The 14,340-nt window shown below is 41.6% G+C and overlaps 1 protein-coding gene across 2 annotated transcripts in view; it reads left to right on the top strand.

The window, feature by feature from the left end:
• Positions 1–12,914, top strand: part of APEX2 (apurinic/apyrimidinic endodeoxyribonuclease 2) — a 60,903-nt gene extending 47,989 nt beyond the window's left edge. For both annotated transcript variants that reach the window (XM_087956775.1, XM_026676294.2), the window contains 5 exons: positions 1,354–1,491; positions 6,159–6,362; positions 8,937–9,123; positions 10,958–11,476; positions 11,584–12,914. In XM_087956775.1, the coding sequence (XP_087812901.1) occupies positions 1,354–1,491; positions 6,159–6,362; positions 8,937–9,123; positions 10,958–11,476; positions 11,584–12,227 (1,692 nt within the window). In that variant the 3' untranslated portion in view covers positions 12,228–12,914. The remainder of the gene's footprint in view (positions 1–1,353; positions 1,492–6,158; positions 6,363–8,936; positions 9,124–10,957; positions 11,477–11,583) is intronic.
• The last annotated feature ends 1,426 nt before the right edge of the window (positions 12,915–14,340 follow it).

Below are 14,340 nucleotides of genomic sequence, written 5' to 3'. Positions count from 1 at the left end.
GGTGGATCACCATTTTTTAACCAGAGGTAGCAAAATGAATTAGTTAAAATATAATGCTAAGATCTATTTCAGGTCTCCTTCCAGCTGTTGGACTGTTGACAAGTGGACAAAAGGCAGTGAAGAAAAATATGCTCACGTAGCATGCACTGAAGAAAGGGTGTGGGAGTACGGATTGTTCAAATAAACTGTCCTCAGGCATCTCAGAGTTTTGGAAAAAAAAAAACAAAAAACTGGTAGAGGGTTGCCAGTTTCAAACTGTAAATAGATGAAGGATTTCTGTGCTAAATCTCTTTTCTCCACCCTCTTTAACTTTCAAGGAGGTAAATTAATCATTAGGCTCAGTGCTTCCTTGAGAAGGGGCCCTCTTTGATGTAGTTTTCTGATCAACCTCCAGAGTCCCAAGTCTGTGTGAGCTCTCCCTGGACATTCCTTGCCTCCTAGGGAGTAGGAATTGATTTGTTTACACAAGGTCAGTAAGTTAATGGCTTTCCCATACTTGTGGGCAACCACCGTTCTCAGTTATAGACTGATGTAAAATATAAAAATTTCCCTGGGCAAGATTTAATTGATTTCTTTTATCTTCTGGGCTACCAGATCCCTGGGGCCTGATAGGGTAGACTGGTGCTGTCTGTTCCTATGATTTATGGCTAGTTAGTCGCTACCCTGACCTGGGCTGGTTTCGCTCGCTGGAATTGTTCATTTGCCAGCAGTGAGTGTGTTCCCTTGGCGTCTGCATGTACAAATCAAAGGCTGTAAAATCTCCCTTTTTTTCTGCTGACATCTTCATTCTCTCAGAAGGAGTATGTTTGGGGCTGAATGCTTGCATTCAATTGAAGGAGTTACCCATTTTTTTCTGTTTCTAGGGCCATTCCCTTTTTATCTTCCTCTCTTTCTTCCATCTCTCTGTGTTTTCTTTTCTTTGCTACATATGTCCTTAACCAATAATCTGTGTAACATTATTCTAAACCTGCTGTCTTTCTTTCTCTAATCTGAAGGCTAGTGTTGTCTAAGTTGGCCCGGTAAACGGATGGTTCTCTGTTTCAGCTGGGGCCTAGTTAGCCAACATACAGCTCTCCAGATGTGGATGGACTGTAGTTTTCATCATGCTTCAGAACTGACTGTGTTGGCTGGACAGAAGGAGAATCGGAGTTCACCAGCAAGAGGAATGCTGGGATTACACGAAGTATTCATCAGCCAGCTACCCTACCTTTGTAATTTTATTCCAGATTTTTCATTTTGAGAGCAGGGCGTACTGAGTGTTCCTGGAATGGAAACCCTGCCCAAGAGTCATCAGGAGAAATTTTTTTTGACCTTTCCTGACCATCTTGTCTTCCTTTTGAAATCTTTACCCAGGCTCAGTACTGCAGCTCCCTGGAAGAAGACGAGGCAAAGGAGTTGAAATTATTCTCACAGCAGCGAAAGCGAGAGAACCTTGGCCGAGGAACGGTCCGACTCTTTCCTGTCACCATAACTGGAGCCATCTGTGAACAGGTGTGCGTGTGGGGGGGCTCATTTTATACCCTTATCAATGTAAAATAGTTTGAGAAGAATGATTTTTTAAAAAGTTCTTGGGAGAAATAATTTGACTCAAGCTAGACTTTTGGCAGTAGGGTCTTGAAACTCTGTTTTAAACCCAGCATCTGAAAAATAGCAAGTGATTGGGGGAATGATGCAGGAGAGAAAATAAGAAATGAAAAAAAAAAAAGAACCTATCACTTCTCTCCAATAGCTGGTCACTTCCACCAGATACTCAAAACACAGTTTCCTTCCAACATTTAATGTGATAAAGTCCTGATTAAAACCATAGTAAAAATCTTTATTGACTGATCATGGCACCTTGAGTCTTTTATGTTGAAAGTGGCCTTAACTTCAGAGTGGCTGATTAAATCAGAAACAGAACTTTCTGGATGATTCCAGAACTCTTCTGTGCTTCCCATTCCTGGTGGTTCTCAGAACATTCTGCATTGGAAGGACTTCCGTTCATTGCCCACTTTTGCTATTGTTATGGGTTTCATTTGCACGGGATTTTGTGAACAAACTGTCATGTCGTGCGAATCTTTACAATGGTTGCAGGAGTTGGCATTTAGGGCAGCGGCTAAAAGCATGCCTGAAGAGCATCCTAGTTCCCTCTGTAGTGTTGCCATTTGCCAGTTTGCTCCTGTTTCTTCCAGTTAAGGGAGAAAAGGAAGTGGCACCATTTTTCTGGCTCCTCAGTGGAATTCTAAGTCAAAGAAATCGCCTATAGCTGTAGGAAGGGTGACCAAAGAAAAGAGGTCACTGTGCAGGTGCCTGTAGCAGCTGTTAGAAACCACTAGCTGCTTCAGTTTCCTTGAAGGCTTTTGGTGCTTCACAGAGTTTCATTCAGATACTCCTGTATATCTTGAGGCAGTATCACTAATCCCCAAATACAAGTAGTGAGTCAAGGAAGCTGCTTCAGTCTCTTTTATTATAAACTAATAAAGTATAAACCAGCCTCTTTTATTATCAACTCTTAAGTAGCATGAAAAAGAATTGTGCTTAACAAAGGGAAAGAGCTACAATACAACCCTTCCCTGTAAATTACAGTCTGTGAACCCTGGAGGCCTGTTCCTTTATTTCAGAAGTATCTATCTAGCAAAAGGCCGCCTGGACCTGATTACTCTTGTTTTGCTTATTTGTGGATTCCAGAAATGTTGCCTGGCTTTGTGGGACTAAAATTTTGGTGACCCCCCGGCTTTAGTTAATTCCTGGGATTTGGGATGTTTTGACCATTTCTCCAGTAGTCATCAATAGCATCTTCACAGTGTTATCCAGCTGTTGACAAAGTGTGTGATAATTATTATTTTTGCAGAAGAATGGTTGGATAACTCAGTCTAGAAGATGCTCTAAGTCACTAATGAGGAACCAACCTTAAAAAGGCAGATTTCCCAATCATGTGCCTAAGCCTTTGAGTATCAGATTTTATCTAGATTCTTGTTCTAGGACTACCAGGCCCATATGTTTGAAGCCCTATTTATTCATGTGCTTAAATAGATGTGGTTTGGTTCTAGATGTTAATAATTTACAATGAGATAATTATATTGATGATAATTCATATTTATTTATTTATAAAACTTATTGACCTCCCATCTTACCACAAGTGTAAGTTGAGATATTAGGTGTAGTTTCTGCTTTGGCAGAATCAAATGGTAAGGAGTTTCCTTGATTTTAGTCTTCAGGTAGAGGGAGATTGGGGTATTTTAAACCATGATTTGTGTATAAAAGATTCCAGCTTTTGTAAGTCCAAATGAAAAGTTAATAGGAAGAGCAGGGCTGGGAGAAGCCTCTGGCTAAGATCAAATACTCTCTTAGATGAGCAACAGTTTCTGCTTTTTTGAAGTTTGCACATTGGGCTGAGCCACTCACTGTGTGGTCTGATTTTGGCTTAGTGTGACATGCAAACCCATACTGTAGGCATAAATGGAACACTTTTGTTCTTGTTTCTTTTTTGCCTACCAAAAAGTTTTTGCCTGCCGTAAATTCTGGAATCACAACATTTTTTAATGCATTCTTCATGCTTTCTTTTTGGTGCCTTTGAATCATTATTGACTCCTGGTGAGTGCTGGACAAATCCCTGCAGTTTTCTTGGCAAGATTTTGGAAGTGTTGCCTCGAACCATGAGATGAGCAGCATATACATTTAATAAATAATAAAATAAAAATAATAAATGGCTTGCTCTTGTCTGCTTCCGGGGCTGAAGAGAAAGTGACTGGTCCAAGGTCATCCAGAAGACTTCGTGCCTCAGGCAGGACTAGAACTCATAATCTCCCTGTTTCTAACTCGATACCTCAATCACTACACCAAAGTATCTCTCTACATGCTATATCTTTGGAATATTCACGTAACTGAGTTAATATTTATGAAACTGAATTAATGATTAATAAAAGTTCAAAAATTTGCCTGTGCAAATGTATCTGCTGTTGGGCAAAAAATGTTTGGACGTGAGATTTTATCAGTAGCAGTGGGCAAAAAGGAATGAGAGCTCACTTTTATTTTGAAGAAAAAGGAAGCCACAGGACATTAACCTGGAACAAATTCTGTGTTGAGTCTCCTCTGCTGAAAGACCACTCTTCTTCCTGAGTCTTTTCAGTAAGCAGCCCCTCTGACTGCAAATGGCAGCTGCCATGAGGTGATTTTCAGCAGGAAATCAATTTACAGCTAAGACTCACTTTAAGACAGCTACATTTGGAAAAAGAATATAACACAACACAACACATAATGTATAACAATACATAATATTAAATAATAATGATACAATTGATAAAATAAATAACATAATAAAAACAAAACATCAGTCTGGTATTGAAAACAGAATACTTCTCAGTGCAGGCAAACACTGAATTATACCTGTTATTATAAACATGTGAATGGTAGACAGTGGCAAGGTTTCCCTGACTCCTTGGACAACACTAAAGTAGGGACGGATAGTTTTGGTTCAGTGGGTGTAGAAATCCAGCTGTTGCTTTATTGTAGTAAGTGAGCGCCATCGCTATCAATGCTGAGCCATAAACAAGGTTAATTGGTTTTAAATCTAGCATGTTATGTCAGCATAGTTAGTTTTTTAAGCCAAGTTTAAGATTTAGCATATCCACCTGCTTACAGATTAAGCATAGGACACTACACATTGGCAAAAACCCTAGAACTTGCTCTGTTATAAGTTGTCTGTAGTTTTTACTGAATACATAATTTTAGAAAACTAAAAACTTGCAAAAAATAAATATGACAGTAAAGAGCTGCATTCTGAATTACATTTTAGGTCCTGATTTCTGACAGAAAGCAGTGCGTTGGAAAGTTTAATTAACAGCATGAAGCTAGGCCAGGCTTCAGTCTGTCAACTACTCTAGATTCAATCCATTAGAATAGAGAACCTTGGGGGTCTTCAATTCCCTGATCAAGCAGGAGACTCTATACCATTTCAGACAAGTGGCTGTCCGGTCTCTTCTTAAAAACTTCCAGTGATGAAGCCCCTACAACTTCTGAAAGCAAGTTGTTCCACTGGTTAATTGTCCTCACAGTTAGGAAACTTCTCCTTAATTCCAGGTTGCTTCTATCCTTGATTAGTTTCCATCCTTTGTTTCTTGTCTTGTCTTCTGGTGCTTTGGGAAATAAGTTGACACCCCCCCCTTCTTTGTGGCACCCCCTCAAATACTGGAATACTGCAATTACGTCACCCCAGGCCTTCTTTTCTCTGGACTGGCCATATCCAATTCCTGCAACCATTCTTCGTATGACTTTGTTTCCAGGTTGATTCTGCCTTGTCTCTTTCATAGACTTTTTTAGTAGGGTTATTTCAAGTATTAGGTCAGGATCTGAGCGTGGACTGCCAAGGCAGGGTGTGGCTGGCTGGAGAATTCTTGAAGACCACACATCTTAAAGTTGTTAAGGTTGAAAAACACTGGTGGCAGCCAGAAAAAGAAATAAACTGGTAGAGATCAAGTCTGCCCTCTAGTGTTTCACTGGCTTCTATTAGCATATATCTCTTAATACAGTTGAAAGAAAGAGGCTGCCCATCTATTGTTTCTAAAGATACCGTTTACCTTTCCTTAAACTCATCTAAGTGAAAAGTCCAGAAATATACAGTATGTATATTTTAAACTGAATACAAATTATACATAAGAGCAGCCACAGCAAGTCAGTTCGGAATATACTTACTTGCCTTGTTAAGTAGGACTGTCAAATTTGGAAAATGACATTTTTCAGTTGTATTCTTTATTTTCTCTTTTGCTTATAAAATCTCAAAAGGTTTCAATGAGTTCAGAAGAGCTCCTGTGATAAAAATGTGTTCAAATAGAATGAAATGTCAGAGATCATAGGAATGCCTGTTTTAGAGTTGCCAGCCAGCATCTTTGGAATTCCCTTCAACCAGATTTTAAAAAAAATTCTTAGTATACTAATGTGGTTAGAGTGCTTGGAAAATACATCACCCACGGAGAACTGCTGACTTAAGGGCAGAAAGATGCCTGAACAAAAACATGTGTGCCAGAAATATGGTCTCACTATGGGAAAAAGCAAAAAGTGGAATGCCTTCAATATTTATAAACTGGAAAGTGTAACATTCCTTCACCCTAAAGGAGTTCTGCAAACTGAATCCATTGTATTTGCTTTTTAAAGTTTTTGACTTGTTCTTCTTTTCTTGGCAGTGTGGAAAACAGATTTGTGGAGGGGACATTGCTGTCTTTGCCAGTCGAGCTGGGCATGGTGCCTGCTGGCACCCCCAGTGCTTTGTTTGTACCACGTGTCGGGAGCTCCTCGTTGACCTGATCTACTTCTACCAGGAGGGCAAAATCTACTGTGGGCGCCACCATGCTGAGCGCCTCAAGCCTCGATGTGAAGCCTGTGATGAGGTGAGAAGGTCCACCCAGACTCTATGTAGAGCAGCTGGGAGCTTGTGGAAGGAAGGCTTCCCAGAATCGAAAACATGGAAGTTGGGCAGCAGGGATCATTTGTGTTAGTTGGGGAAAGATGTGCATACTTTAAAGCCGTGTTTGTCATTCCTAGCAACTTTCAGATCTGTGGACATAAACTCTCAGAAACATTCCACATGTCTTAAAGTTGCTGAGATTGAAAAAGACACTGTCCAAATGTTATTTTGGCTTGGTTTCCACAGAACAGCAAGTCTATCTGTGTTTTGTTTAAAGCAGGGGTGTCCAACCTTGGCAACTTTAAGACTTGTGGACTTCAACTCCCAGAATTCCTCTTTGCTGGCTTTGCTGGCTGAGGAATTCTGGGAGTTGAAGTCCACAAGTCTTAAAGTTGCCAAGGTTGGACACCCCTGGTTTAAAGGTTCAAACCCACCTCAGGTAATATACAATGATAGGTATTTTACAATTAGCCATAATTTAAAACGATGGCTTGAAGTTGGGTCTTCAGCTTTTTATGGTTGTTCTTTGTGTTAGAACTTGTCCTCCTTATTTCTATCCTCTACCCAAATGTCATGCCAATCTAGAGAAGTATCATGCAAGAAAAAATAAAAAGTATCTCCTAGAGACTAAAAAGAAAAACACCCTGGATAATCTAGCCTTCCTCACCCCCAACTCTCTGCACTTTTCTGGCAATGGTTCTTTTAGTGTCCCTTTCTCCTGGAACAAATGATAAATGTGAAGATCTGACTTTTATATGGCAAACCATAGATTAGAACATAGCAATTTATCCACCTCACAAAATCAAAACACACTCCCAGCATAAAAATGCACAACTATCCTTATCAAACCCTCTAAAAAACACAGACAAAATATATCTCACACAGTTCAAAATAATTTGTCACAAAATGCTAACAAATGCAGTTAGAGAAATGTAGAAACATGTATTTGCAGCCCTCGCCTCAGAGTATCTCAAAGACTATATGCACAAAAAGATTCCATAAAACCACATATTTCCCTACTGACTCATGAGTGAATACTAGATAATCGAATAAACAGGCTCACAACACCTTTAGAAATGCCTTTTAGAATAAAAGATATTTGGAATAGTATCTGAGTAAGTAGCAGAGTAGTGTGAGCTATATAAGCTATGGTTATTTTGATAGTCTGTAAAACTAATTCTAGCCTCAGCAATAAACTATGGTTAAAATACATCTTTAAATATATGGAGTCAACCTCTGAACCAAGAAATAGCTTTGTTTTAAGAAACAAATGTGGACTACTTGACAAGGGAGGGACCGGTAATGTTCTCCTTTAATATAACTTGCTATTGTGAATGGAAGAAACAACAGGTCCAAAACTAGTTTATTATATAGGGCATATTATTCATGAATGACCAGAGTGCTTTTGTAAATTACTTCATTTTGGGACAAGTTAGACCTGATGTGTTTTTGTGAGGAGCTAATGGAATATAGCCACCATTGATTCAGACGTCTGCTGTTCTCGTATGTAGGTTAAGTGGGGGTAGGGAGTTGAATCCTTTCTGATTTTAGAGCCTTCCTCTTTATCATACTCTGGCTCTTCAAACCTAGTTCTGATATTAAAACAACTGAAGCAGGCTAGGAGAAAATCCCAAAGCATAAGAGATCTTGACAGGAACCAAGATGCTAAATATAAACCTCTTCTCTCCCAGGTTATACATAAACAGGCCAATCACACAAATTTGTGCAGCAATACTATCAGAGAGCAGCTCTCTGCATTTCTTAGCCTGTGCTAAGAAGGGAGAGGCAAACATTTCAGGTGAACTCATTCCAACATTTTATGTGAACCTGACCTCCAAGTACCCGGAAATGTTGCCTGAAAACTTGTGAGAACATTCAATCTTGCACACAAGCAAGATTTTGGCCATTTAATTTTAAAATTTTGGAAGTCCTTGTTATTGTTTTTTGTGCCTTCTGCCTTTTGAACTTCTATTCCTCTTATCATTTTATCCTCACTTCCAAATCTGCTGGACAGTTTGTGAAAAGCAAATCAATGAGATGAGGATAGTTTTTAGAATTCTCTCTCTCTGTGTCATCTATTAAACTCATTTATATAGCCATCCATCTCATGTGCCTCTAGGCAGCTTACAATAAAAATAACAAATTATGCTCCAAAAGTTCCAAGGGTACTTGTGAAAGGTTGTAACATTTTTGCTGTGTGTTGAAGATGGGAGCACATTTTAGTGCTGCAGGACTTTTCTCCTAATCTTCTTCTTCTTCTTCTTCTTCTTCTTCTTCTTCTTCTTCTTCTTCTTCTTCTTCTTCTTCTTCTTCTTCTTCTTCTTCTTCTTCTTCTTCTTCTTCTTCTTCTTCTTCTTCTTCTTCTTCTTCTTCTTCTTCTTCTCCTTCTCCTTCTCCTTCTCCTTCTCATTATTATTATTATTATTATTATTATTATTATTATTATTATTATTATTATTATTATTATTATTATTATTATTATTATTATTATTATTATTATTATTATTATTACTATTATTTCCCTCCTTGGACCCATCTCTCCGCTTTCCCTGAACAGATCATCTTTGCAGATGAGTGCACAGAAGCCGAGGGCCGTCACTGGCACATGCGCCATTTCTGCTGCTTTGAGTGTGAGGAGGCCCTGGGTGGGCAACGATACATCATGCGCCAACGTCGCCCCTATTGCTGCCGTTGTTATGAGAGCCTTTATGCAGAATATTGCGATGCATGCGGGGAGCACATTGGTAAGACCACCTGGCGCCCGGAGAATGGGAGGCCTGGATTCTACCTGCATTTCTTAAAGTGTGATCCTGGGACCCCTGGGGGTCCCCTAAGAATCTCTCAGGGATTAGCAAACTCAAAATTATTTGCCAGCCTATGTCAAAAAATAATATATAAGTAGCCTTCGAGTTACAAGAGTTTGTTTAGTGACCGTTGCAAGTTGTAATGGCACTGGAAAAAATGACACGATCATTTTTCACACGAGCGTTGTAGCCTCCTTTAGTCACATGATCAAAATTCAGACATTTGGCAACTGACTCATATTTATGATTGTTGCAGCATCCCAGAGTCACGTGACCACTTTATGCAACCTTCTGACAAGCAAAGTCAATGGGGAAGCCAGATTTACTTAACAACTCTGTTACTACTGGTAACTTAACCACTGCAGTGACTTGCATAACAACTGTGGTGAGGAAGGTCATAAAATGGAGCTAAATTCACTTAACAATTGTCTCGCTTAGCAACAGAAATTTGGGGTTCAATTCTGGTCATAAGTCGAGAACTATCTGTAGGGTTAAAATCCCATCCAACAACCGTGAGAAGCAGTGGTGGCAGTGAATGCATCCATTTTAATTTTTATAATACAATAAATATTGGTAAAGTTATCATATAGTGAGCTATCCACTGATGAATTATCTTACAAGCAAAAGCTCTTTTGGGGTCCTCCATGATTTTTAAAAGGGGTAAGGAGTCTGGAAGAAAAAAGGTTAAAAAGCACTGGGCTATTAGGCAAGATAAGGCTCCTGCAGTCTTCTAAAAGCCCACATTTTCTTCTTCAAGTTTCGTCTGAATTCCCAGCCTTGAAGCTGTGATGAAGTTGTGAAGATACATTTATGATCAGTACTGAAAGTGGAACTATTGGTTACCTCCAGAATCCCATATCCTACCAAGTTGTAAGATAATACACATTGTGTGAATCATGCTGGTTTATAGTGCCATACATCATGGTTCAATGCAGTATGAGAAACCAGGAAATAAGGACTTCTTTAACAAATCATGGTTAATAATCAAGCCATATTGTGAGCATGTTGTGTAAAGCTCGGATGTTTATTGCTCATTTATATCAACTGGAGCTTCCACAATATGGAAGGTTTCCTACAAGTCTTGCTTAGTGCCATCCTAAAATACAGTCAGGGATTTGGTGTAATATGAATGAATACATGCAAAGCTGGCACGGGCCAGAAATTTTATTTGGGCATTAGTTATTCAATTTTCAGACTTAGGATTTAGTTTTGTTTGCAAGAATAATAGACAGGTCTAGATCCAAGACATGGAGGGAAGGTATTCTTTCATGATTGGTTTTCTAACAAGGGTGCAAAGATATCTGACTGCTGTTTCCTAAATGAATCTAAGTTCTCAGTGTTGGCTTTGGCAGTGCTTTAAATGAGGCAAGATAAAAGCTTTTTCCAGAACAGGGCCTCAATGCCAGCCCTCCAGCCTTTTGAGAATGCCTTTTACCATTTAAAAAGAGAGCAGCTGCTCCATTCTCTTTGCACAATCTAGATACAGAAGGATATGTTCCCAAAGAAGTTGTGGGAGCTTCATCATTGGAAGCTTTCAAGAAGAGAACTGGACTGCCATCTGTCAAAAATGGTGTAGGGTCTGCTTGGGCAGGGGTTGGACTAGATGACCTACAAGGTCCCTTCCAACTCTTGTTAATCTGTATCGACCTTCAGCATTTTGTAGATGGGATAGATCACCTTTGTTGGCAAGAGCAGATGACCTTCCAGCTTTTGTGGGTTTTGAAAGAAAGTGCTTAAACCCACCCAATGGTTTGGCCTTGTTCCTCCCTTGCAGGAATTGACCAGGGCCAGATGACTTACGAGGGCCAGCACTGGCACGCCACCGATGCCTGTTTCAGCTGCTCCCGTTGCCAGCAACCCCTGCTGGGGAAGCCTTTCCTGCCCAAGCAGGGTCAGATCTTCTGCTCCCGGGCCTGCAGCCTTGGCGAAGACCCCAACGGCTCGGATTCCTGTGACTCTGCCTTGCAAAGCACCCGTCCTCAGGACGTCCGGAGGACCAGCTGGCAGCAGCGCCGAGTTCAGTCCCAGGGCACGTCACCCTCCTCCATCACCCGGTCCGTTTCCTTTGCGGGGCAGACGGTACCAGCAGACTCCACACCAAGGATCCGAAGGAGCTGGAGCGGGGCGCCTGGGGATGAGGACGAGGAGGTGCCCACGGAAATGGAAGAGCTCTCCGATCCAGACAGCAATGGTTCTGGCTACAGCCAAAGTTGTGAGGAGCCAGTGGAACGGGCTTCCCGGGGAACGTCAACTTGCCTGCCTCCAGCCACTGACCAGGAGGAATCAGGAACAGGTGAGGTAGAGCTAAGTGGAACAAGAATGCTGAGGATGGGCAGGGCTAGTTGGGGAAGGCTTTGAGACTTAGTCCTCCCCCCGCTAATCATCTTTGTTTCTCCTCAGGGACCGAGCTCCAGCCCCGTTTCCAGCGTACCTCCCCCTTGCGCCACTCTATGCCGGAGCTGGGGATGCCCTCTTCCAAAACCTCCGACTGGAGCAGCAGTTCCACTTCCAAAATTCAAGCCTCTGCCCGGCCACGGCTCAGCGACGGCAGAGAGCCTGGAACTTTTGCTCGGGGAGGAATACCTCGGGTTAGCTTCCGGGAACCTTTAATCTCGGGAGAGCCAGGCACCCCTTGCCCTGAGCAAGCCTCCTTGGAGGCCCCGATGGCGCAGAAGGGGGGAGCCATCCGGGGACACCCTCGCTCCACTTCAGACAACTCGCTCAACCTGGGGAGCCAAGACTGGAGGCCAAGGAAGGGGAGGGGGGAAAAGAGGGGAGCCAGCCTCTCCTATTCAGCTTCAGAGAGTGCTTTTCCTGCCTGGCACCGGCGCTATCCACCCCGGGGATGGGACTTCAGCTCCTCCGAGTCTTCCGATTCATCCTCGGAGGAAGAAGGCTACTTTCTAGGGGAGCCCATACCCCTGCCGCCCCATTTGTGTGGCGGAGCCAGTTCCCCAGAGGTCACGCCGCCCAGTGAATCAACTCGCAAACGGCAGCGCCGAAGACTGCGGGTCGTCCGGGACAAGAACTGTGTGGTGGCCTGAGCGGTCCTGGCTTTTGCTATTGCAGTCCAGCCGTAGTCGGGCTTTAGAATGGTGAAACGTTGATCATTCTCTCTGGGGGCCTCTGCAGCTGTAGGCCATTGTTTCTTCCTCCTTGACCTGTGCCTCTTAGCCAAGGATTCTCCTCGGAAAGTGACCTCGATCATCATGACCGCTGTTTCTGTTGAAACCTTTCCTCAGGGAGATTTGTTGTTTTTTCCCCCACGCTGACCTCTGATCTTTAGACGTGACCCTTGTGTGAAGAATCTGGAAGTGTCTCTCTCTCTCTCTCTCTCTGTGGTGCTCTTTGAACTGTGTTAGTTTATTTTCCATGGTGGCCTTTTGACCTCTCAACTGTGAGCTCCTGAACACAGCTTTAACTTTGTCCTCTGGAAAGTTCAAATCCTGTAAACCTCTGCTCTGCGCCCCCGCCAGCGAGCTTCAAGCAGCAGCCATTTACCTTGGGAACCCTTGCACTTCTGTTTTGACCTTTTTACTGTGACCTCCGAATATTTGCACCATTCCTGGGTGATCCTTTTGGCCCTTGATCCTTCGGGTTGCTATTACTAATATAAGTGTCTAGCAAAGTAGTAGTTTCAAGCTTTGGGAATTCTCTTCCTTTGGTAGCAAGGTGTTTGGTGGTGATGTGCGTGTGATTGTGTGTGCACACTGAGTGAGGCTAGCCCAGGGGTGTCCAACCTTGGCAACTTTAAGACTTGTGGACTTCAACTCCCAGAGTTCCTCAGCCAGCTTTGCTGGCTGAGGAACTCTGGGAGTTGAAGTCCACAAGTCTTAAAGTTGCCAAGGTTGGACACCCCTGGGCTAGACTGTTCCCCAGCTTTCCGCGCTAGAAGTGGAACATGGGCAGAAGATGTCTTCTATGGGGTAAACCCCTCAATGTATCTTCCTAATCAAACTGGATCTGTGATTCCCCCCCCTTGCCCCCCCCAAGACTAGTCTCTCTGCACTGTGTGCATTTCTAAAGTTTGCAGTTTTTAAAAAAAAAAAAAATCATTTTTTTTTTCTAATTAAGATTTTTAATTTAAATGAAATTGAAATAAACTTCATGAAAAAAACGCTTTTTTGTATTGCAGTGGATCATTACAGTGTGCTGGATATTCATAAGGAAATTAGAAAAGATAATATAAGGTGTCACAGTGCGGTGTGCAAAGGGGGGTGATTTTCTTATTACAGCACCCTCTAGTGGAAATGGACAAAATATTTTGGATGTATATGTATATAAACCAGATGAATAGATAAGATTATGGAACCTATCGTTTGGAAATCAGTAGCGTACCTGGTTGATTATCCCTGGCTTATATAGTAGGGATTGGCGACATTTTGGCAACCAAGACTGCATTGGAAATATTTTTTTAATGGATTTTTTTTTTAACTCAGTACACCTAATTTAGGGCATACACTGTAGGTTTAATTTGATTCAGGTGTCAACACAGCAGAAAAATAAATCCATTTTCATCTGTCATGATCAGATTGGGCTTGGGGAGGTCGGCCAAAAAGGGAATTTGCGGACTAAAGGTTGCACACGCAGAAACACAACTTAGTATTATGTTCATTTTCATGTCCCATCTTAGACAAATTGGGAGTAGGATATATTATTTCATTGTAATTTAGGCAAAAACAAACAACTCTGGTTACTAAGATCTCATCCATCACTAAAATAGAAATATATGCTATGAGTTATCCTCTCCCTAAAAAAAAAACCTATAGTTTTCTATTCAGAAATAAAACATTTTGGATTTGACTCTTCTACCAAGTCTGCCAAATCCACCTTTGGTGAAAAACAGAACCTGGTTTTGGGAAGATTGGGTAGCAGAATCTGCACAGATTTGAATTAATCAGGGTCGATGTAATTAGTAAAAACTTCATTTTAAATAAACAAACATTGTGATTTTTGAGATGCCACTTATTTGGTAGAATTCCCAAAACATGGAGATAACAGCAACTACTCTAAAGATGTAAAGTAGCTTCCTTCTGATGGTATGTTTGTATTATTTAGTTGCTGACTGAAGGGCTTTATCTGATCAAATTCTTGGTGATTTTGTGGATGCAGCACTTGCTTTGTGTACATTGACAGCCAAATCACTTCTATTTAAAT

This window comes from Notechis scutatus, chromosome 2 (assembly GCF_049901735.1).
Source record: "Notechis scutatus isolate UNSWTSFEM ecotype Mainland chromosome 2, rNotScu1.2, whole genome shotgun sequence".
Taxonomy (NCBI): domain Eukaryota; kingdom Metazoa; phylum Chordata; class Lepidosauria; order Squamata; family Elapidae; genus Notechis; species Notechis scutatus.
This window is presented reverse-complemented; position numbering and strand designations above follow the sequence as displayed.